The sequence below is a fragment of the Salmo trutta genome, chromosome 5 (genome assembly GCF_901001165.1).
Source record: "Salmo trutta chromosome 5, fSalTru1.1, whole genome shotgun sequence".
Taxonomy (NCBI): Eukaryota; Metazoa; Chordata; class Actinopteri; order Salmoniformes; family Salmonidae; genus Salmo; species Salmo trutta.
In genome coordinates, this window is record NC_042961.1 from 24,357,994 (window position 1) to 24,382,562 (window position 24,569).

The following is a 24,569-nucleotide window of genomic DNA, read 5'->3' on the forward strand; positions in this document are numbered from 1 at the left end:
CAGTTGAGTCAGGTTAAAGTCAAAACAAATTTTCTTAAAATGTTCTGAGGCCGGGGTAAACCAAATTAAGTTAAAATCCCCTAAAACTACTAATTCAGATGACAGAAAAGGATTTAAAAACGTTTAAATAGTACCAAAAGCATCCGCCTGTGCAGTGTGTTTTGTCATACGGCCGAAACAATATATACACGCCATTTACCATCAGTAGACTGACAAAGCCAGCCAGGGAACAAGAGAGAGGGAGAGACATTCTGATATTAAGAAAATGTTTATTTTTTAAAACAACATAAAGATGGAGTGTGTGTGTGTATTTGTGCATGAGTGTTTACGTGTGTGTGTTCAGCAGCGTCCCAGGTGTAGTTGCAGCGCTCCCTGTGTGTGTAGCTTCAGTAGCAGCAGGAACTCATCAGGCATGGAGTGGATGCCTTTTTTAGGGCCCACATTGTCATAGTAATGATGGGGCAAAGGATTGTGGTTTAGATCCAGAGAGAAGGGCCAGAATCCGTATATATGAACCTGACAGAGATAGAGGTAGAACCTTAGAGACACACACACAACACAAATATGCACACACACACACACACACACACACACACACACACACACACACACACACACACACACACACACACACACACACACACACACACACACACACACACACACACACACACACACACTTACCTCTTCGCAGAGTTCCATGGCCACACTAGCCAGCATCAGCCCGGTGCTGAGGCGTGGCTCTTTCAAGCCCTGCCCTTTCCACTTCCTGCCCAGATTAAGCATGAAATTGGGGTTGAAGAATACCACCTTCTGATTGGGCCGCAGCGGTTGAAGGGCATGGTAAACATCCAATGACAGTCCAGTACAGAATTGGTAGCTGAATGCCGGCAGGAGCAGAGAGGCGTTCCCATAAACTGCGACACGATTGGCCAACGGTTGAGGGGCCTTTGTCAGATTGCGGTAACTATGGAAACACGCAATGGTTAGCTAGCTAACTTTACTTCTACTGATGAACAGAAGCTTTGTCTTTTATTCGTTTAAATCTATATTCAACCACGACAGCAGCCACACTTGATATTGTACAAATTATTTCTTACTTATAGTTAGGCGGGACTTGTGAAGCAAAAGTCACAACTTTAAATCTGTGTAACAGAATGAAAATGAAGGTCTTAAGTTAAACCATTCGACTGCAATAGTTTTACGAGTGTAAGGGCTGTGGAATAAGGATCCGTTGCTCGTTGGATTGATTTCAGTTGCTGATTTCAGTTGTTGGATTGATCAGTTGCTCGTATGCATTGATTTAAATGTTTTGATAGTTTAAGCAATAATCTAATGCTAACCTTAAAATGTAATTATAGTTATCACATATGGTGATAAAAGGAGGGAGTGTAGTAGACATTTTTTGTCTCCTCTGTGTCTCACAAATGCGTGACTTCATGTAGCGTATTGTTTCTTGTTAATGTGTTAGGACGTTCTGTGACTTTGCTCCCAGGGAAAGGACTGATCGAAGAACAGAAAGAAGAAAGAACACATTCTTACTTTGGCCCAACGCCTAGAAACTTTGTGTGCAAGGTCATGGGCAGTCTATTGTACCCTGAGAGCAGAGATGTCTAGTTTGTGCATGAAAATAAAGAGTGCTGAAGGGAGAATTTACTGAGTCAGAAATCAGAATATAAATACAGTTCCAGTCAAAAGTTTTGAAATACTTGATGACAGCTTTGCACACTCTTGGCATTCTCTCAACCGGCTTCATGATGTAGTCACGTGGAATGCATTTCAAATAACAGGTGTGCCTTGTTGGAAATTCAAATCAAATCAAATTGTATTTGTCACATGCACCGAATGCAACAGGTGTAGACCTTACAGGGAAACGCTTACTTACAAGCCCTTAACCTCTCTTGGGTAGGGGGCAGTATTTTCACGTCCGGATGAAAAGCGTGCCCAAAGTAAACTGCCTGTTACTCAGGCCCAGAAGCTAGGATATGCATATAATTGGTAGATTTGAATAGAAAACACTCTAAAGTTTCTAAAACTGTTAAAATTATGTCTGTGGGTATAACAGAACTGGCCCAACACTCTCAACCGCTACAGCACCTGCTCTTGGTATGTCTCTCTGCTATTCAAATCTGAAATCAGATAATACACCAATAAAGACATACAACTGTTTTAATTACCGCATCAACTACTTTCCTCTCAACTTTTTGAAACATCTGCTGTTTTGACCACTTTCCCAGCAAGTTACAAATGTTTTAAAAAAAAATCTTAGTCCACTTCTCTGCAATTCAAATCTGAAATTAGAACAGAAATATATTCTACCAATCAAACAATACAGCTGTTTTAGTAACCGTATCAACTACTTTCATAAATCTAACTTTCCACTGTTGAATTAACTGCAATGGAACTTTCAGAAATTACAAACTACATCACTGGGAGAGCACATTTTAAGAATGAGACTTGCTTCAGCAAGACCAGTGGCAATCAGTGCTGTTTATGATGAGGACCATTTTTTTGTTCATGAGCATGACCTTATTTCTATTACAGCATATTGGATGACTATCATTCATATTCCATTCACCCAGTTCAATATAACATCGATAGGTTTAGCCTACTCATGATACAAACATGTTCCCTATACTCATGAGGTTGCTACACCTAGCCTATGAATGAAAGTTTACAACGTAGGTGCATAAAGGTCGTGAGAAAATTTGAGGTGACAGACAGTGACACATGGACAGTGACACATTCAATACCGCCTTGAACACTCTTGCCTGCATCTAGTTTATCTAGGGTGTAATCATTAGTCCGGCAGTTGCAAACAAGAGTTTATTTTGGACAAATTCTGGTATTTTTATCCTCATTTTGTTTGCTTCCTTTTAAGGAATGTTTTCAATAGAATCGGTGGAATGAATACACCCCTGGTCACACGTAAACACAACGTTGTATTCCTTCTTGCCTCTATGCTCTCCACTCCTCTCACCTTTTCCCTTCCTTTGTGGACTTCAATACACAACACGTCAGCAGTATGTGACCAGATGAAAAAACTTTCCAAGCCAAACCATGTCATAACCGCTACACACAGCCCACATTGTTGTCACCATATTAGCTAAAGTAACATCATAGTCAACATAGCTAATAGAACTAATGCTTTAGTAAAACTGCTACAATCATGCAGTAACGTTACAGCGTTTAGTCAGTAAGCAGTTACACCAGCAGGCCTTGGTGGCAATACATTTATGAAACCAAAAGCTGCATTTGCTAGCTAAGTAAGTGAAACTGACATTTTTTACAATTTCTTCATTTTTGAAGAAATTAATTTGTTGAAAACTGTTCAACTATTGTCATTCTCTCTCTTTGAGTGAATAACTCACCACATTTTATGCACTGCAGTGCTAGCTGCCTGTAGCAGTGCAGGAGACAAAGGGCTGTGAGACATGGGTTTAACTCGGAACACATGAAAAGGTGGGGTTTATACGAGGGTACGGGGCAACAGAAGACGAACAGCAGAGGGGCTAATAATTTTAGAGATGGGAAACGGCCAATAAACTGGTGGGAGAGCTTGCAGGATTCTACCCGGAGGGGCAGATCCCGTGTGGATAGCCATACCTTCTGCCCGAGACGATACCGGGGAGCCGGGGTCTGATGGCAATCCGCTTGTCGTCGATACCTGGAGGTGGTCTTGAGGAGGGCCAACCGGGCTCTCCTCCAGGTACAATGACAGCGACGGACAAACATCTGGGCAGAAGGTACGCCAACCTCTTCCTCCTGCTTGGGGAAGAGCGGGAACTGATACCCCAGGGAACATTCAAAAGGCGAAAGACCTGTGGCAGAGCAGGGAAGGGTGTTGCGTGCACCCACACAAGCTGCTGGCTCCAGGTGGTGGGGTTGGTGGAGAACTAGCAGTGCAGAGTTGTCCCAAGGTCCTGGTTGGCTCGCTCCGACTGGCCATTGGACTGAACCCAGAGGACAGGCTGGCTGACGACCCAATGAGGGTGCAGAATGCCTTCCAGAACCGGGACGAGAACTGAGGACCCAAGTCGGACCATGTCCATGGGCAGTCCATGGATCCGGAAGATGCGCTGCTCCATGAGCTGGGCTGTCTCCTTGGCCGAGGGTAGTTTGGGGAAAGGAATGAAGTGGGCGGCCTTGGAAAACCGGTCGACCACAGTCAGGATGGCAGCGTTGCCCTCAAATGGGGGGAGACCCGTGACAAAATCCAGGGACATGTGGGACCACGGACAGTGAGGGACAGGCAGAGGTTGCAGAAGGCCAGCCAGAGCTTGCCGAGGAGTCTTGTTCTGAGCACACACTGTGCAAGCGGCGACGACACAAAGCAGTTCCTCTTGCCTCCTCATGGTGGCTGCTTGGGAGGAGATGGCGTCGCACAGCTGGCCTGAGTCTGCTGGGTCAGTCATGGCCAGTTCGTACTATCAGGTTTGAAGGTAAGACCCAGATGCAGACTGTGTCGGAGTAACAATGTTTATTCCGGCAACAGGGCAGGCAAATGACAGGTCAAGGCGGTTGATAACCAGAGTAGTGGGGGAAAGGTACAGGACGTCAGGCAGGCTCAGGGTCGGGTCAGGCAGATGTCGGTAATCCAGAGGTGGGGCAAAGGTACAGGATGGCAGGCAGGTTCAGGGTCAAGGGCAGGCAGAGTGGTCAGGCAGGCGGGCTCAGAGACTAGACAAGCAATCTGGGATTTGAACTCACAACCTCTTTGTTCATGGCATTCCAATCTTCCTACTACACCACCATGTCTGTCAATTATTGATTTCACATGTATTTCTACACTTTGCATTTCAAAGTAACTCTCAACTCTGTTAAAAATGCTATTTTATTTATCATAGTGATTCAAGAGCAGTGGGGAAATGTGAGTGCCTTTTAGAGGCCTAAGGATAAATAAAATGTCTCTATTTTGTGTAATAAAATGTAGTCTTAGTTTTCTATTTCATCTTTTCAACAATTCGGATTTCAGATTTCATCTCTTCAGTTTGTGTTGGAAAGAGAAAGATTAATACTCAAGAAAAACATACCCAATCATGATTTTTCTTTGATGTCTCTGGGTAGAGAAATCTGGCTAGCTCAGCCAGCCATTGGCTAGGCCTTCAGAAGCTGGACAGAAGGCCTCTGCCATTCAAATCAAATCAAATGTATTTATAAAGCCCTTTTTACATCAGCAGATGTCACAAAGTGCTCTTACAGAAGACATCATAAAACCGCAAAGAGCACAGTGGCTAGGAAAAACTCCCTAGAAAGGCAGCAAGCTAGGAATAAACCTAGAGAGGAACCAGGCTCTGAGGGGTGGCCAGCCCTCTTCTGGCTGTGCCAGGGGGAGATTATAAGAGTACATAGCCATTAAGGCCAGATCGTTCTTCAATTTTTTCAAACGTTCATAGATGACCAGCAGGGTCAAATAATAATCACAATGGTTGTAGAGGGTGCAACGGGTCAGCACATTCAACTGTATTAGAGCAGAATTCTGGAGTGACAGTGCAGCAGCAGCAGGTGTCATCAACTTCAAGGTGGATGCTGTTGCTAATTTGTTAGCATGATCGTTTTCAAGATGAACTTATAGACTTAGTTTTGAAATGATCATCATCTGGTGAGTGGCACTATTTTTTTTATTGCAGCTCGCTTGCTGTAGCTATCTCTGAAACATCGATGCATTTTCTTTATATCACTGGTTAGTGTGATGAACGTGATTAACAATTTGCAATGGGAAGTAATAGCTGGTTTGTCATTTTGGAAATGAAATGGTTGTGTTTTTGTACTGTTATGATTGGGGCCTACTGGAGTGAATGGATGGGCTTGCTTATTCTTTAACGCTGCGTGTGTCTGCTGTCTATCTGCTGGGTCTATGTGCTCGACCAAAACTGCACTCTCTTTCAGTGGAGTGCACAGGTATTATGGTCGCTGTCCTTTCAGCACCAATAGCCTGTCACGTTTTTGTGACACTGTTGTTGTCGCTATTAGTGATAGTGGTGTTAGGCTACCATAGGTTGTGTAAACAGTGTTTTTTTTATTTTTTATTTGCTGTTCGCATTATTTTATGCTGTGTGTCACGTTTGTGTCCGTGCCGGTTTTGTCTCTGTGTGAGCGACAGCCCGAAGCGTGGCCAGCCTGTTTGATTCATTCATAATGTCATCAAAAAGCATTACTCCTCCTTCACTACAACTAGAATGGTCCGACTACAGAAGATACAACGTAGGCTATTGGAAGATTTTTGGTACCGCTACAGTATAGTCACGGTTCACCACTACTCAGGAGAAACATTAAAACATAATAATATGCCCCATCAACGTTAGACAACTGTAGAGAAAACCATCAAATTGCTGAAATAAGTAAATTAAATCATTGATGAGAGTCAGATTAACGGATAACTAAAATAGCAGTGCAGATGGCACTCTTTTTCTAAATGCGGAGATGCATTATAGGTAATGAATGTGTAGGGGACTTTTGAGAATGATACAGATTTTGTGGCGCAGCAGAAAGATAAGTGAACCTCAAATCCAGAAGCTGTGAGTTCAGTGATGGGGTCATATTGAAAAGTCATTACTAAGTACTCATGTCAAATGTTATCATATTGCCCATTTTTTGGTTGTTGATTTATTTATTTTATCATGTTATAATTGATCAAAGATTTTTTTACAGCATTTTAGCTGTACAACCTCCCGCTTACCTTAAAACCCCTTTAATGACTTTACATATAATGATTTGGGACATCTGGGACCATCACATGATGTCCTGATGGCTGGTAAAACAAATGTCTTGAGAACGAATTACAACGTCCTAACATGTTCCTTAATGACGTCCTGGTAACTTACAGGGAACTACACAAAGGTCTCCCAGATAACCATCACATGACGTCCTAATTACTAGTAAAATTGAAGTCCTGAGAATGCCCTATAAAAGTCTTGACATGGTCCTCCTCAATGATGTCTTGGTAACTACACAAAAGTTATCCCTTAACGTCAGTCGGGTAACATCTCGCCAAAACCCTAAGAGGGACCTAATAGGAGCGTCGTCTAATGTCCTTAGGACGTCCCCTGTTTGCTGGGAACTTAAGCTATTTTTGATATTTTGCTTCATTATTCCAGGAAAATAATTCACAACAACATAATTATTTACTAGGTAAATGCTAGCTTACGGTTATTAGTGTGCCTTGCTTCACAAGACCACTCTAGAATTCCACTGACTTCTGACTTACAGTTAATTAGCCTTGCTTCAAAAGACCACTCTAGATATTCAACTACTTCTACTATTAGGTCTACCGCCACACTCACTACTACCATTTCAGGGGTCTCCAACCTTTACTAGCATGGGAGCTTCTTTAAAAAAATGAAACAACTCGTGACCTACAATTTTTTTTCTAGCTTTCAAAAAGGCACATTCTCCAACTCTTCCACAGGTCCTTAGTGTACAAGAGAAAGTACGTGGGAATGTTCCATTTTAATGTGCCGGTCGAGCGATGGTTCTGTACTGCTGTTGCTCACTTCATGGCAAAGTTAGCAAATTACAAATAATATATACAAATTACATACCTACTCATGATATACTTCTGCCAGGTACTTGAAGTTAACATTTAATTGGGAAGGTTTTGGGGAAAGTATTTCTGTCAACCCACAAGATGGTTATCACATCAACTGGCTACACATGGAGTGATAGACAAACGTGCGCACCACACAGACAGACAGGGGCAATATTGCTGGAAATGAATTGGCAGATATTGTGTTAGGTTAGGCTTTTTAAGCCAGTAGTGTATAACCAGGGGTGGGATAATGTCAAGCCTGTGGGGAAAAGAAAGAAAGAAAAAGCGTGAGCGTGCTGTATTTCTGATACAGTATATTCACAGTAAAACAAGTACTATATCAACATAACTTGAAAGGCCGCTCAGCAAGGAAGAAGCCACTGCTCCAAAACCGGCATAAAAAAGCCAGACTACGGTTTGCAACTGCACATGGGGAAAAATATCATACTTTTTAGAGAAATGTCCTCTGGTCTGATGAAACAAAAATAGAACTGTTTGGCCATATTGACCATCGTTATGTTTGGAGGAAAAAGGGGGAGGCTTGCCAGCCGAAGAACACCATCCCAGCCATGAAGCACGGGGGTGGCAGCATCATGTTGTGGGGGTGCTTTGCTGCAGGAAGGACTTGTGCACTTCACAAAATAGATGGCATCATGAGGATGGAAAATTATGTGAATATATTGAAGCAACATCTCAAGACATCAGTCAGGAAGTTAAAGCTTGGTCACAAATGGGTCTTCCAAATGGACAATGACTCCAAGCATATTTCCAAAGTTGTGGCAAAATGGCTTAAGGACAACAAAGTCAAGGTATTCGAGTGGTCATCACAAAGCCCCGACCTCAATCCTATAGAAAATGTGTGGGCAGAACTGAAAAAGTGTGTGCGAGCAAGGAGGCCTACGAACCTGACTCCATTACACCAGCTCTGTCAGGAGGAATGGGCCAAAATTCACCCAACTACTTGTGGGAAGCTTGTGGTAAGGTAGCCAAAACGTTTGACCCAAGTTAAACAAGTTAAAGGCAATGCTACCAAATACTAATTGAGTGTATGTAAACGTCTGACCCACTGGGAATGTGATGAAAGAAATAGAAGCTGAAATGAATCACTCTCTCTGCTATTATTCTGACATTTCACGTTCTTAAAATAAAGTGGTGATCCTAACTGACCTAAGACAGGGAATTTTTACTAGGATTAAATGTCAGGAATTGTGAAAAACTGAGTTTAAATGTATTTGGCTAAGGTCTATGTAAACTTCCGACTTCAACTGTGTATTTTACTGTTAATAAATATAAACAGAGAGATAATTCCTCTTTGAATGTGTGGTGTTGCGTTGATTAGATGGTAGCTGGGAGCTTGCGGTGTCTGATACTTGTGATATATGTTCATGACAGTTTGCGGTGGAACACGTGAAAAACACATGTATTTTCAGAATTGTTTGGCGACCTACTCATAGGTGGGCTGTGAGCTACTGGTAGCTCACAATCTACCTGTTGGAGACCCCTGCACTATATACTACTACTACTTCTATTACTACTGCTGCTGCTACTACTACTACTACTACTACTTCTACTACTACTTCTTATATTACTGCTGCTGATACTACTACTACTACTACTATATACTACTACAGTTTTTTTTACTTTAAACTTAATTTTGGCCGGCTAAAACAACTCGCACAATTTTTCTTCAAAAGTACCTTCTAATTAGCTATATTATGATCCCAATCGGTCTCTCTCCCTTACCTCCCTCTCTCTCCCCTCTCTCCCTCTCTCTCTGTCCCCTCCAGGAGAGAACGACTGCTAACTCTCATTGAAGCCACAAAGTTCAATGCTGACCGCAGTAGTGCAGGCATTGTTTTCAGGAAACAGGTTCCCCTTTTATAGTGAATGGGGAAATGGTAATATTTGTGTACATATTTTTTTAAAGACAATTGTGGTACCAAGAATTTCTTCTATTACACAGATTATTAAAAAAAAATCACACACAGAAGAAGTTTAAGGATAATTCAGTGGCTACTGGCAACCTACAGTACCTAGACGGCCTTGAACTTGAGATACTCATTGAGAGGGTGCAGCACTGAGCTAGCCTGCAACGTCACTTCCTGGAGTAGCTCAAACTGTGCATGTTATGTCTACATAAGTTTCCCCCCTGAGACGTCATCTTAGACGCTAAAAGCAACATTCTTGGCTTCAAGTGTGCTATTGAGTTTTCAATTAGGAATGAATGGGGCCATGTGATCGTTGGCTTTGTCCATTCATATAGTCAGTCATTGGTCCCCTTCCCCTCTCTCTCTCTCTCTCTCTCTCTCTCTCTCTCTCTCTCTCTCTCTCTCTCTCTCTCTCTCTCACCCTCTGATCTGACTGGGGTTGATGGTCATCAGGTGGGTTTTGTTCCCCACATCCTTACTGTTGGTGACCGGACCCAGGTTAAACCTAGAGAGAGCGAGAGAGAGAGAGAGAGAGAGAGAGAGAGAGAGATGGAGGCGGGAGGCGAGAGAGTGGAGATAGAAAGAGAGGGGGAGGGGAGAGGAGGGAAGGAGAGAGAGAGAGAGAGAGGAGGCAGGGAGAGATAGGGGGAGAGGAGGGAGGGAAAAGAAATTGGGGGAGAGAGAAGTGAAGTGAGGGGGATATGAGAGAAAGAGAGAGATGTTGAGGATGATGGTGGTGATGATGGTAATGATGATGGTGATGGTGATAATGATGAAGGTTACCTGATGATGTAATCAGCACTGTCTATCTCTGCTCCACAGCTGCTGTTCTGCAGGATTCCTCCACTTCCCACCACGGCACAATGACTCAACAAACCTTTACTCCAGGGTAAGTCCTTTGGCAACATGCTGTGTAGTTTCTTGTCGACCGTTTTAAATAGCTTTTGGTTGGTCTCATAGTGGATCTTCTGGCCCGACTTAGTGTTCTGTTTGGTCAGGATCATCTCACCCGTAGCATTACAACAGGAACGTAAGATCACCCTGGGATAGGAGAGGAGAGAGGAGGAAGGGAGGGAGAGCAGGAGAGGGAGAGAGAGCGAGTGAGATGAGATGCTCAAACTCACTAGTGCACATTTTCAATTGACCATATTAAAATTGTTTAATTTGATCCGAGTGTAGGTTATTTCCCTGACATCTGGAATCAAGGACTCAAAAGCCCAATCTTTAAGAACGGAGACAAATTTGACCCTAACATCAAAACAGACATTTGTGTGAACAGTAACCTGTGGAAGGTTTTCTTTTGTATTATAAATCTAAGAGTTTTAAACTTCCTTAATAGGCACAATGTCTTGAGTAAAAACCAAATTGGATTTATACCAAAACATCATATGACCGATCATATCTGCACCCTACACACCCTGATAGATAAACATGTCAACCAAAATAATAACAAAATGTACGCTTGCTTCATCGACTTCCAAAAAGCATTTGATTCTATTTGGCATACAGGACTGTTCTACAAAGTTATTGAAAGTCATGTAGGGGGTAAAACATATGACATAATTAAATCAATGGCAATACGTGCAGCATCAAAATTGGCAAGAAAATAACAGAATTCTTTAACCAGAGGCGGGGCCTTCGCCAGGGTTGCAATCTGAGCCCTGCACTCTTCAATATTTACATCAACGAATTGCCCACTATTCCAGAACAATCTTCAGCTCCTGGTGTTAGTCTCCACAATTCAAGAGGTTAAATGCTCTTCGCTGATGAGCAGGCATCTTTAAAAGTGCTTTCCTCACCATCTTAAATAAGCATGCCCCATTCAAAAACTTGACTGCCAACACAAAAACATCATGTGGTGTTCTGCATTAGCATCGAAAAGCCCCCCCCCCCCGATATGAAACTTTTCAGGGAAGTCAGGAACCAATATACACAGTCAGTTAGGAAAGCTAAGGCTAGCTTTTTCAAACAGAAATGTGCATCTTGTAGCACTAATTACAAACATTTTGGGTCACTGTAAAGTCCATAGAGAATAAGAGCACCTCCTCCCAGCTGCCCACTGCACTGAGGCTAGGAAACACTGTCACCATCGAAAAATCTACGATGAACGATAATTTCAATAAGCTTTTTTCTACGGCTGGCCATGCTTTCCTATTACTAGCCTATTCAACCTCTCTTTCGTATTGTCTGAGATCCCAAAGGGGAGACACTCTAGACGCAAACTGTTATAGACCTCTATCCATCCTGCCCTGTCTTTCTAAAGTCTTGGTGACAGGGGGCAGTATTCGGAAATTCAGATGAATAACATGCCCAAATTAAACTGCCTGCTACTCGGGCCCAGAAGGTAGGATATGCATATTATTAGTAGATTTGGATAGAAAACACTCTGAAGTTTCTACAACTGTTTGAATGATGTCTGTGAGTATAACATGGCAGGCAAAAACCTGAGAAAAAATCCAACCAGGAAGTAGTTTGTAGTTTTTCCAATTGATTGCCTTTCCAAACTACTGTGTCTGTGGGGTCATTTTGCACTTCCTAAGGCTTCCACTAGATGGCAACAGTCTTTAGAACCTTGTTTCATGCTTCTACTGTTACTTTGAAGAGAATAAGAGCAGTCTCAAGCCTGAGACCAACGAGTTGTTTACGTAGCGGGCAGGCGCGCCGTTCCTTCTTTTTCCTCTGTAATGAATACGCTATTGTCCGGTTGGAATATTATCAAAGATTTATGTTAAAAAGACCCTAAGGATTGATTGTAAACATCGTTTGACATGTTTCTACGAACGGTATTGGAACTATTTGACTTTTCGTCTCTGGTTTTGAGCTCGCGCATTTTGCCTTTGGATAGTGATCTGAACGCGCAAACAAAAGGAGGTATTTGGACATAAATATGGAGTTTATCGAACAAAACAAACATTTCTTGTGGAAGTAGGAATCCTGGGAGGGCATTCCGATGAAGATCAGCAAAGGTAAATGAAGATTTATAATACTATTTCTGAGTTTAGTTGACTCCATAACTTGGCGGGTAACTGTATAGCTTGCTTTGACGGCTGAGCTCTGTACTCAGAATATTGCAAAATTTGCTTTCGCCGTTAAGCTATTTTGAAATCTGACACAGCGGTTGCATTAAGGAGAAGTGTATCTATAATTCTTTGAAAAACAGTTTAATATTTTATCAACGTTTATGATGAGTATTTTTGTAAATTGATGTGCTCATTGACCAGAAGTTTTGGAGGCAAAATATTTTCTGAACATCACGCGCCAATGTAAAATGGGGTTTTTGGATATAAATATGAACTTTATCAAACAAAACATACATGTATTGTGTAACATTGAGTCCTAGGAGTGTCATCTGATGAAGATCGTCAAAGGTTGTGCTTAGTTTTAGCTGTATTTCTGTTTTTTGTGACGCCTCTCCTGCTTGGAAAATGGCTGTGTGGTTTTTCTTGTTTATGCTCTGTCCTAACATAATCTAACTTTATGCTTTCGCCGTAAGGCCTTTTTGAAATCGGACAATGTGGTTGGATTAAGGACAAGTGTATCTTTAAAATTATGTGAAATAGTTGTATGTTTGAGAAATTTGAATTATGAGATTTTGTTGTTTTGAATTTGCCGCCCTGATATTTCACTGGCTGTTGATAGTGTACCGTGGGTGGGACGCTAGCTAGTCCCACGTAGCCCATAGAAGTTATTCAAGGTTTCAAAGACCTTTCTGATGAGGATAGGCTTCCCGTCCTGTTGGATGAGAATGCAGAGAGCTGTGGTTTGGCAGCGCACTACATTGCTGCCTGACATAAAATGAGGGACAGTGTCCGACAAGACCAACCAACCTACACATGTCCTCTATGCTTATTGTTATTGTTAAATGTATGGTTATTTTGACCTTTGGTTATTGTTGTTACTGTTGTCCCATTGACAATATTGATTATTATTATTAATTATGTTCATATTTCTAAAAGTCCAAAGTAAGCTTTGGCAATATGTTCACTGAATTGAATTGAATTGAGAGAGATATGGAATGAAACAAATAGGTCCTAGAGAATGGATGACAATATGTAAACAGGTACTGAGCAATGTCCATCAGACATTACTGACAGAGCTCAGAGAGAGACGTGAACAGACATTATCTTTAGAGCACAAATAGAGAGAGCCGTGATCATGCATTGCCTGTAGATCTCAGATTGCTACAGTGATCAAACATTACCTGTAGAGTTCTCTCTGGGTGATGTTGGGTCTGTGAGTGCAGCTCATAAACTGTCTAACGTCCATTATTAGAGTCCTCGTGTTGATACTTTAGAGAGGGAGAGTGAGGATGGGGGAGAGAGAGTGAGGAGTGGGGAGAGAGAGTGAGGAGAGGTTAGAGAGAGAGGGGGAGAAAGAGAGAGAAAGAAACAAACAAACAAACAAACAAACAAACAAAAGTGTGAGCGTGCTGTATTTCTGATATATTTTACGGTTAAAATACACTACCGGTCCAAAGTTTAAAAACACCTACTCATTCAATGGTTTTTCTTTATTTTTACTATTTTCTACATTGTGGAATGATTGTGAAGACATAGACACTATGAAATAACACATATTGTCACGCCTGCTCCCGCTCTACCTCTCTGGCGCTTGAGGGTGCCAGGCTGCCCTTCATTACGCACACCTGTCACCATCATTACATGCAGCAGCGCTCATTGGACTCACCTGGACTCCTTCCCTTTGTTGATTGCCCTGTCTATAACTGTCTGCTCCACTGTTTGTTCCCTGTATCAGCATTAATGTCATTATGTGTTCATGTCCAGACGGTGTCCTGTCCTATTCCATGTCCGTTGGTAATTAAATGTTCACTCCCTGTACTTGCTTCTCGTCTGCCAGCATCTACCTTCACACATATGGAATGTTTTAGTAACCAAAAAAGTGTTAAACAAATCAAAATATATTTTATATTTGAGATTCTTCAAATAGCCACCCATTGCCTTGATGACAGCTTTGCACACTTGGCATTCTCTCAACCAGCTTCATGAGGTTGTCACCTGGGATGCATTTCAATTAACAGGTGTGCTTTCTTAAGTTCATTTGTGGAATTTATTTCGTTCTTAATGCATTTGAGCCAATCAGTTGTGTTGTGACAAGGTAGGGGGGTAAACAGAAGATTAAGTCCATATTATGGCAAGAACAGCTCAAATAAGCAAAGAGAAACAACAGTCCATCATTACTTTAAAACATGAAGGTCAGTCAATGCGGAAATTTTCAAGAACTTTGAAAGTTTCTTCAAGTGCAGTCTCAAAAACATCAAGCGCTATGATGAAACTGTCTCTCATGAGGACCGCCACAGGAAAGGAAGACCCAAAGTTACCTCTGCTGCAGAGGATAAGTTCATTAGAGTTACCAGCCTCAGAAATTGCAGCCCAGATAAATGCTTCACAGAGTTCAAGTAACAGTCACATCTCAACATCAACTGTTCAGAAGAGACTTTGTGAATGAGGCCTTCATGGTCGAATTGCTGCAAAGAAACTACTACTAAAGGACACTAATAATAAGAAGAGACTTGCTTGGGCCAAGAAACACGAGCAATGGACATTAGACCGGTGGATATTTGTCCTTTTGGTTTGGAGTCCAAATTGGAGATTTTTTTAATCCAACCTCCGTATCTTAATGAGACGTGGTGTGGGTGAACGGTTGATCTCTGCGTGTGTATTTTCCACCATAGAGCATGGAGGAGGAGGTGCTAAGGTGTGGGGGTGCTTTGCTGGTGACACTGTCTGTCATTTAATTAGAATTCAAGGCACACTTAACCAGCTTGGCTAACACAGCGTTCTGCAGCGATACGCCATCACATTTGTTTTGGGCTTAGTGGGACTATCATTTGTTTTTCAACAGGACAATGACCCAACACACCTCCAGGCTGTGTAAGGCTATTTTGCCAAGAAGGAGAGTGATGGAGTGCTTCATCAGATGACCTGGCCTCCACAATCCCCCGACCTCAATCAAATTGAGATGTTTTGGGATGAGTCGGACCGCAGAGTGAAGGAAAAGCAGCCAACAAGACAGGTGGAAAAGCATTCCAGGTGAAGCTGGTTGAGAGAATGCCAACAGTGTACAAAGCTGTCATCAAGGCAAAGGGTGGTTATTTGAAGAATCTCAAATATAAAATATATTTTGATTTGTTTAACACTTTTTTGGTTACTACATTATTCCGTATGTGTTATTTCATAGTTTTGATGTCTTCACTATTGTACTACAATGTAGAAAATAGTAAAAATAAAGAAAAACCCTTGAATGAGTAGGTGTGTCCAAACTTTGGACCGGTAGTGTATATCAGACAGAGATATTGTTCCTCTTTGAGTGTGTGGTGTGCGTTTGTGTGTTAACTTACGCCTTGGCTGAAGTGACAGTGAGGAACTTGAGTCTCAGTCTGTTACAGCGAAAAGCTGCATAACTGTCAAACCCACCATTCCTGACACACACACACACACACACACACACACACACACACACACACACACACACACACACACACACACACACACACACACACACACACACACACACACACACACACACAGTTCTTATGGTATTTCACAAAACACTTCCACAGATAGCCACGGTTATGTAAATGCCAGTTGAAAAGTACCAGTTGCCTAGCAGGTCCACTGAGGCCATGGCTTCAGTGACATTAGAACCGGGCCGTAGAGGTGAAAGCACAAAAGCCTGAGCCTTCTTGGTAAAACACTGTGGTAAGTCCTTAGTGGGAATTCACCATCAAGAGTGTTCGAAAATATACCACTGACATCTGAAAATTGTCCCATAGTTATTTTTATTAATCACATAAAATAAAGAAACTTACCTTTTGTGGTAGTATCTGCTTATGAGTGTGACAGACAGCAGAGAAGCAGAACACACCAGAATGAATAGAACCAGATATATACTATAACGCATGGTGCCAACTGCCACAATAACCAGTCAACTATTAATCACCATCGAGTTCCTTCCCACTCCCAAGTTGGTGTTCTACAGAATGAGGTGCTTAATCCTCGTAGATATAGATTTTCTATAATGAACAAGACATCTATCGCCTAATACATAGATTTTAAATGTACTTAGCATTTAAGGAACAGACACGACCATAAAGTATAACACTATCAGAAAGAGGGGGGGGGGGGGGTAATAAATGATAGAGAGGGAGAAGAGGGATAGTGAAAGAGATAAACAAATGTTCTTTGTGTTTATGAGGAGGGAGGGAGGGAAGGGGGGAGGGTTGGAGCGGGAACGAGACAAGGAGGTGCAAGAGAATGAATGACAAGTTGCCAACAGGTACAGAGCAAAGTCTATCAGTGATCAAACATTACCTGTAGAGTTCTCTCTGGGTGATGTTTGGTCTGTGAGGGCAGTTCATCAATCGTGTTGATACTGTAGAGAGGGAAATATACAGGGAGAGGGGGTAGGGGGGAGAGAGGGAGGGGGAGAAAGAGGGAGAAAAATAAGAGAGAGAGAGAGAGAGAGAGAGAGGTGGGCAAGAGACTGGATCAAATTTTCAGACATTATCTGTAGAGTTCTCTCTACGTGATGTTGGGTCTGTGAGGATAGTTCATCAACTGTCTAACGTCCATTATTACAGTTTTTTCAACCGCTTTGGTGCAATTTTCACAATTAAAAGTGCTCAATTTTCACAAGTCTTAGAACAAAACTCAAAACAGATCATCAAAATGGCAGTTGTTTCAAAACTCTAAGCACATTTTCAATTGACTAAGTACAACACATAAAACTCACTTTTTCATTCAACTTAAAATCAATGTTTCATCTAGAAATGCATGTTTCACATTGCAATACATGTTCATATAAAGTAATTGCCTTTCACAATGCAATGCTCACATTACTTGTGTATGATTTTCTCCTCATTTGTTATTAAAACACATACTATTACTTAATCCGACTGTTCTTAATTGATAATCCATTTGGTAAACCTTGTCACGTCCTGACCAGTAAAAGGGGTTATTTGTTATTGTAGTTTGGTCAGGACGTGGCAGGGGTGTGTTTGTTTAGTGTGTTTCGGGGTTTTTGGTTTATGTTCTATGTTTTCTATTTATATGTGGGTTTTCTAGTTTGTCTATTTCTATGTTAGTTTGGGAACGACCTCCAATTAGAAGCAGCTTGTTATCGTTGCTTCTAATTGGAGGCCATATTTAAGTGGGTTTATTTTCTCTTGTGTTTGTGGGTGGTTGTTCCATGTATAGTCTTAGTACCTTACAGGACTGTTTTTCGTCCTGCTTTTGTTCAGTGTTCATTTCTTTAATAAATCAAGAAGATGATTCACATCCCTGTTGCAGTTTGGTCCGATCATTATGACAGAACCACCCACCATAAGAGGACCAAGCAGCGAAGGAAGGAGCAGCAGGAGGAGTATAAGGAGTCATGGACCTGGGAGGAGATACTAGCTGGAGAAGGACCATGGAGGAAGGCTGGAGAGGACCGGGAAGGTTATGCGGGAACACGGCTGGCAAGGAAGCCTGAGAGGCAGCCCCAAAAAGTATTTTTTTTTGGGGGGGGGCACACGGGAAGATTGGCAAGGTCAGGCAATAGACCTGAGCCAACTCCCCGTGCTTATTATGGGGAGTGTTTGGCGGTAAGAGCACCGTTCTATGCGGAAGTACGCACGGTCTCGCCCATCCGCACGCACAGTCCGGTGCGAGCGATACCAGCCCCCCGCAAGTGCCGTGCTAGAGTGGGCATACAGCCAGGGAGAAGTATGCCTGCGCAATACATCTGGCCACCAGTGCGTCTCCTGGGCCCAGGCTACCCTGCGCCTGCTCTACGCACGGCAGCCATCTTTCCTCAGCACAGCCCAGTTCGCCCTGTGCCAGCACTCCACCCGTGCCGGGGTACAGTAACAATCCAGCCAGGATGGGTTGTGCAGGCTGTGCGCTCCAGAACGCCAGTGCATAGTCAAGGCCCAGTTTATCCAGGTCCTGCTCCTCACACTAGCCCTGTTGTGCATGTCGCTAGTCTGGCGCCTCCAAAGCCAGCCCCACGCACCAGGCCTTTAGTACACCTGCCCAGTACAGTACGTCCTGTTCCTGCTCCTCGCGCTAGCCCTGTGGTGCGCATCCCTAGTCTGGCGCCTCCAAAGCCAGCCCCACGCACCAGGCCTTTAGTGCGCCTGCCCAGTCCAGTACGTCCTGTTCCTGCTCCTCACACTAGCCCTGTGGTGCGTGTCACTAGTCTGGCGCCTCCAAAGCCAGTCCCACGCATCAGGCCTTCAGTGCGCAGTGCCCATCTAGAGCTTTCGGCGACAGTTCCCCGTCTAGAGCTTCCGGCGACAGTGCCCCGTCTAGAGCTTCCGGCGACAGTGCCCCGTCTAGAGCTTCCGGCGACAGTTCCCCGTCCAGAGCTTCCGGCGACAGTTCCCCGTCCAGTGCTTCCGGCGACGTCCCACAGTCCGGACCGACAGAGTCGCCCGCCAGTCCGGCGCAGCCAGAGTCGCCCGCCAGTCCGGCGCAGCCAGAGTCGCCCGCCAGTCCGGCGCAGCCAGAGTCGCCCGCCAGTCCGGCGCAGCCAGAGTCGCCCGCCAGTCCGGCGCAGCCAGAGTCGCCCGCCAGTCCGGCGCAGCCAGAGTCGCCCGCCAGTCCGGCGCAGCCAGAGTCGCCCCTCAGCCCAGAGCCTTCAGCGGTGGGCTACAGCCCTGAGCCTTCAGCGGTGGGCTACAGCCCTGAGCCTTCAGCAGGGGTGGACAGGTTAGAGTGGGGATTAAGCCCGGAGCCAGAGCCACCTCCGTGGGGGGAGATTTGGGAAGGGGGTGTAGCACAGGAACCGTCGGTGACGGTGGCCACCCTCCCTTCCCTCCCTTTATTTTGGGGTTATTGTTTTGTTTAGTTTTTGTTTCTGGTGCATCCGGGGTCTGCACCTTTTGGGGGGGTACTGTCACGTCCTGACCAGTAAAAGGGGTTATTTGTTATTGTAGTTTGGTCAGGACGTGGCAGGGGTGTGTTTGTTTAGTGTGTTTCGGGGTTTTTGGTTTATGTTCTATGTTTTCTATTTATATGTGGGTTTTCTAGTTTGTCTATTTCTATGTTCGTTTTGGGAACAACCTCCAATTAGATGCAGCTGGTTATCGTTGCTTCTAATTGGAGGCCATATTTAAGTGGGTTTATTTTCTCTTGTGTTTGTGGGTGGTTGTTCCATGTATAGTCTTAGTACCTTACAGGACTGTTTTTTACTACAGATTCTGAGGACTACATAATGAAAAAGCATGTTTGTGAAGTAGAAACACAAAGTATATTATATGCTGTATTGTACTATTATGGCTATCGTTTTACTTCACTGTAAAACATTTTTTAAATAGTAGTAATATTAATAGTAATATTAACAAGATCTGAAATGTACTGTATGTAATGCATCCCCTATACAGTAAACATGAATCCAAAATAAAGTTACTGGAGTCTTTTTGATAGGGTGTTTCACACTGCTTTTACTAAAATTGCGTTGGACAATGCAGCACTGTAATACCGTTATATGCTAGAAGGCCAACGCTTTTATACATTTTCATATGTGACTCCAGCGGAACTCGAACCCACAAATCTGGTGTTGCTAATGCCATGCTTTTACTATCTGAGCAACACAGCAGCAGTACAATTGAATACATGAATACAATACTGTCCATAGCGGATCAACTGGATCCGTTACAGTTTGCCTATAAGGCACAGAGGACTGAGGATGCTACCCTGACCTTGCTGAGCATGGTGGCTAGTCACCTTTAACATGCAAAATCATATGCAAACGTATTATTTATTGATTGTAGTTCAGGTTTCAATACAATGCAAATACACACACTGCTGAAACGACTACTGGACCTGAATGTCAACGGAGGCCTCGCAGGTTGGATCAAGGACTTTTTAACTGGCCGCCCACAGAATGGGGCCCTCTTTGATGAACTGACCCTGAACACAGGGTTCACTGCTGTTGTTCTCTATCTACACTAACGAGATGAAGATCCAAGGAAACAATGTGAGCCTTTTTAAGTACGCGGATGACATGGCTCTGGTAGGACTCTTTTTAAACAGGCCAACAACCTTCAAGAATGGTGCTGGTCAAGTGGCCTCCACCTCAATGTGGGAAAGACAAAGGAGCTGATCATCAATGGCAACAACTTACCAATGTCCCAAGCACTCTCTCTGAACGACCAACCAGTGGAGGTGGTTGAGTATTTTATAGTTTTTTCCAACTGCTTACACACAAAATCTTTTCATGTCACACAATTTTTGAAACCTCTCACTCAAAGTACACAACTACACACCAAATATCCAAAACCATAAGCTATTTCTCAGCCTTTGACTCAGTTGTCAATTGCATAAAACGCTTTTTTCAAAACACTACACACAATTCTCTACCTAAAACACAAAAATCTAACAGGAAGTGACTTGCTTTCCTTTTCCAAACACAACCAATCAAAATGCTACACTTATTCACCAGGTCACACACACAATAGGACAGAGGGCAATTACCAATGTCCCTGGACAGCGTGGGGGTAATATAACTATGTGTGCTGCCATCACTCAAAACGGGGTCCTCCATCACAATGCCACACTGGGTCCGTACAACACCGGCCATATGCTCACTTTTCTGGATGCAATTTACACAATGCCTGTCCCTGATCCAGATCAGGAGCCTGCTAGATTTGTGGTTTTATGGGACAATGTTAGTTTTCACCAGCTGTTCTGGTCCAAAACTGGTTTGCCACCCATCCACAATTTGTAGTTTTGTACCTACCCCCATATTCACCTTTTCTAAATCCCATAGAGGAATTCTTCTCAGCCTGGCGCTGGAAAGTGTATGATCGCCAACCCTATGCCCGCATGCCGCTTCTCCAGGCAATGGAGGACGCATGTGGGGACATAGAGGTTGCCTCTGTCCAAGGTTGGATACGCCATGCTAGGAGATACTTCCCTCGATGTTTGGCAAGAGAAAACGTATCTTGTGATGTATCTTGTGGCCAGACCCAGCCCAGAGAAGAGATGAAGCGTAGCTTAGCAATGGTGACTGCCCCCCCACCAATTCCTGGACTGCCCCCCCGGGACCCCACACACACAATTGTGTTCTTTACTGTATTCTAAAATATATACTTTTGGTTTACATATGTTTATGGTTTTGTTGTATGCTACTGTATACAACAGTAATGTTTGGCCTAATAAATATTTTCTGTTTCTACATTGCATTGGTGTTTACAGTGTACTTGTTACCCCTCTCAGCAGATTACTTACACTGTAGAACATTGTATTGAAATGTAGATATAAGCCTATGAAAGACCAAAGAGCTTTAGATTTAGAACAACAGTGTTTACATGGTATATCCAAAAATGTACTATTATGAAAGCAGTGTTTGCCATTCGATGCAAATGCTTCATTCTGACATGTGTTTATGGCATTTTGAATGCAGTGTTACATTTTGAAGGAGATGTGAGGCATTTTGCATTTTGTGTGTGCAGTTTTGGGAATTGTGTATAGAGTTTTGAAAAAAGGAGAGACAGTTTTGAAAACGTGTGTAAGCAGTTGGAAAAAACTGTAAATACCTAGGGACACAAATTGATAACAAGCTGAGTTTTACAGAGAATGCAGACTGTGTTTTTAAAAAAAGCAAGCAAGCACCTGTTTTTAATCAGGAAATTGAAGGGGTTTGGGCCAGGATGTTCTGGAGAGGGTGTACAGCAGCTTGGTGGAGAGCATCCGCACGTTCAATATGACCGTCTGGTATGGTAATCTGAGCATGAGGAGCAAAAGCAAACTGACCAGAATAGTAAACACAGCCAGGAAAGTAATTGGTCGACCAAAGGCACAGTTGAGCAGTCTGTTCCACAAGGAAACCAAAACGAAGGTACTAGCTTTCGTTGGCGAGCCCTCCCACCCTCTACACCCTCAGTTCAAGAGGCTTCCCTCTGGCCGGTGCTTCAGAATGCCCACGGCCAAGAAGAACGTATTCAAACATTACTTTTTTCCTTGTGCTGTTGGACTACTAAATGCAACGGAAATTGCATCAGTATATGTACTTATCTATCCAGTGCAGTTGGGTCAGTGGTCGTTTGTGAGTGAATGTATTAATGTCCTCTGTGTTAGTGTATGCAACATGATGGACTGACTGGTTTAAATGTGTATGATGTGAGAATGTATGTGTATGTGATCCTTTTAATGGAAGGTGATGCCAAAGAAAAATGTCTATCCTGGATGGACAATAAAGTTGTATTCTATTCTATGCAGGTGGAAGGTGTGATTGCCATCCCCATGAGCGTGCCACCCTCCTCCAGGCCATGGATGAGGCATGCAATGACATCATTTCAGACCTGCTGTATGCAAGGCTTGGATTCGCCACGCTAAAAGGTTTTTTCCACAGATGCATGAACAACGAGGACATTTACTGCAATGTTGATGAGAACCTATGGCCAAAAATGCTCACGACAGGCTTGATGCAAACTAGTGCGCGCTAAACGTTATGTTTGTTTCATTCATTTCATATGGTTACAGTACTCCTATGTTGTAATTATATCTGAAGAATATATTTTTGCTTCAATGGTTTTGAAAGATGTCTTAAATTATCACACCTTTATTTGCGCATGGGATGGAATGATGGAAATTAGATTTTACATTTTTGATGGGTGATATTTAATGGGTAGTGCAAGTGTATAGCCTAATGTGAAAACAGGGTAATGTACTGTCATTTACAGTACTGTTGCATACTACATTCAAAGGATCATTTAGAAACTGGTGTCTTGCATTTATTTTGCTATTGGATTAACTGGTTGTTAAAACAACTCAATGATGTTGTGTTTTGGTGAGTTGTCATGGTATTTCACAATAAACGTATATTTTGCATCAATGGTTGTGTGGTGAAAGATGTCTCCAAACAAAATGAATGAAAAATAAAAAGTTGCGTAACAAGTGTTACCAGTTTGTAGTGTTGTACTAAGAGTTTAGAAAACGTACCACATACTTGTGAAAATAGCACCAAAGCAATAAATAAAACTGTAAAGTCCTGGTGTTGATGCTAAGAAGCTGAAGAGAGAGAGGAGAGGGAGAGAACTACTTGCACATTGTTACAACACTGTACATAGCCAATAATAAAACATTTGAAATGTCTATATTCTTTTAAAACATATGCGAGTGTAACGTCTACTAATGTTTCCCTTGTTTATTTCCCATTTGTTTATTATCTATTCCATTTGTTTGGCATTGTAAACATGTTTTCCATACCAATAAATCCCTTTGAATTGAATTAAATTCAGAGAAAGGGGAGAGAGAAAATGTTCTGTGCTTTCTTTCTGATGTGATTTACTGTTAACCCTTTACACTCGTACCCGTATACGGTTTAAAATGGCAGATTTGGAGCGCAGTGGCTGTACAGTAACATGCTATACATGACATCAGTGTTCTGACTGAGCTTCACAGCGCTGGATGGGTTTTGACTGACAGCTGTTCTAAACTTGAGCACCTCGCGGGACAACAAAATTGCCCCCATCCCTCCCGCTAATTGGGCAACGTTTGCACGTTTTGTTGTCTGAGAGAGGAAAATGCTATAAATAAAGAGGACTCTATGTATTTAGAAAGATGAGACATTGAGGATTTGTGAGTCCAAATGTCCACATCACATTTCCATATCATAAAACTGATGTCCTATCCTGTGTCAACGTTTATGATCACTACGTGTGATCTAGAGTTACAAGATGACATGGCGTCATACCCTGGGTCGTTCTGAACAGAATGAGCCTATGTTTGTCTGTTGCAAAGAAAATTCGCTGCAGCACACGCACCTGAATGCACTCATGACTCCTTTCTATGAATTGCCCTGTGAAAGCCTAACACCGTAGTATTGCATTTTATAACTTTGCTAGTCATGTTGGCAATAGAACAAGCTTTCAAATGATGCGCACCTGACCCAGATTGCGATTTATAATGGACCGTTTTTGGATTGTGTAAATCAACAACAGTAATTGTGTGATGGTGGGATGCAGGGTTGTGTTCTAAACAAAACAATTATAAGTGTGCTTGCTCTAGCTCCTTAATGGCACAGCTAGGAGAGCTCTAAAAATCACCTTATAGACTCTCCTTTGAGTCATAAAAGTGCATTGGAATAACTTGCACACTTTGGAG

General features: G+C 42.8%; 1 protein-coding gene and 1 long non-coding RNA gene across 3 annotated transcripts; one reads left to right on the top strand and one right to left on the bottom strand.

Moving 5' to 3' along the window:
* Positions 1 to 262: 262 nt before the first annotated feature.
* On the bottom strand, positions 263 to 16,836 carry LOC115193930 (alpha-2,8-sialyltransferase 8F). Of its 2 annotated transcripts, none has more exons than XM_029753083.1 (7): positions 16,788 to 16,836; positions 15,815 to 15,895; positions 13,658 to 13,744; positions 10,240 to 10,497; positions 9,878 to 9,961; positions 685 to 967; positions 263 to 516 (listed from the first exon to the last, which is right to left on the bottom strand). In XM_029753083.1, the coding sequence occupies exons 1-7, from the start codon at positions 16,832 to 16,834 to the stop codon at positions 340 to 342; spliced, it is 1,017 nt and encodes a 338-aa protein (XP_029608943.1). In that variant the 5' UTR covers positions 16,835 to 16,836; the 3' UTR covers positions 263 to 339. The 2 variants fall into 2 exon arrangements, with proteins under 2 accessions (XP_029608943.1, XP_029608942.1); XM_029753082.1 differs by lacking the exon at positions 16,788 to 16,836 and adding an exon at positions 16,286 to 16,555.
* Positions 10,228 to 23,331, top strand: LOC115193931 (uncharacterized). The gene is made up of 2 exons (XR_003878262.1): positions 10,228 to 10,345; positions 22,683 to 23,331. It is a non-coding gene; the product is annotated as an uncharacterized LOC115193931 (long non-coding RNA).
* The last annotated feature ends 1,238 nt before the right edge of the window (positions 23,332 to 24,569 follow it).

Excerpts from the sequence above, each read along its gene's own strand:
- LOC115193930 (XM_029753082.1), bottom strand. The coding sequence starts at position 16,377 with ATGCGTTATAGTATATATCTGGTTCTATTCATTCTGGTGTGTTCTGCT. Across the intron at positions 9,962-10,239 it reads AGTGCTGATTACATCATCAG|GTTTAACCTGGGTCCGGTCA; the intron begins GTAACCTTCATC and ends CGCTCTCTCTAG. Across the intron at positions 968-9,877 it reads AACCCCAGTCAGATCAGAGG|TTACCGCAATCTGACAAAGG; the intron begins GTGAGAGAGAGA and ends GTGTTTCCATAG.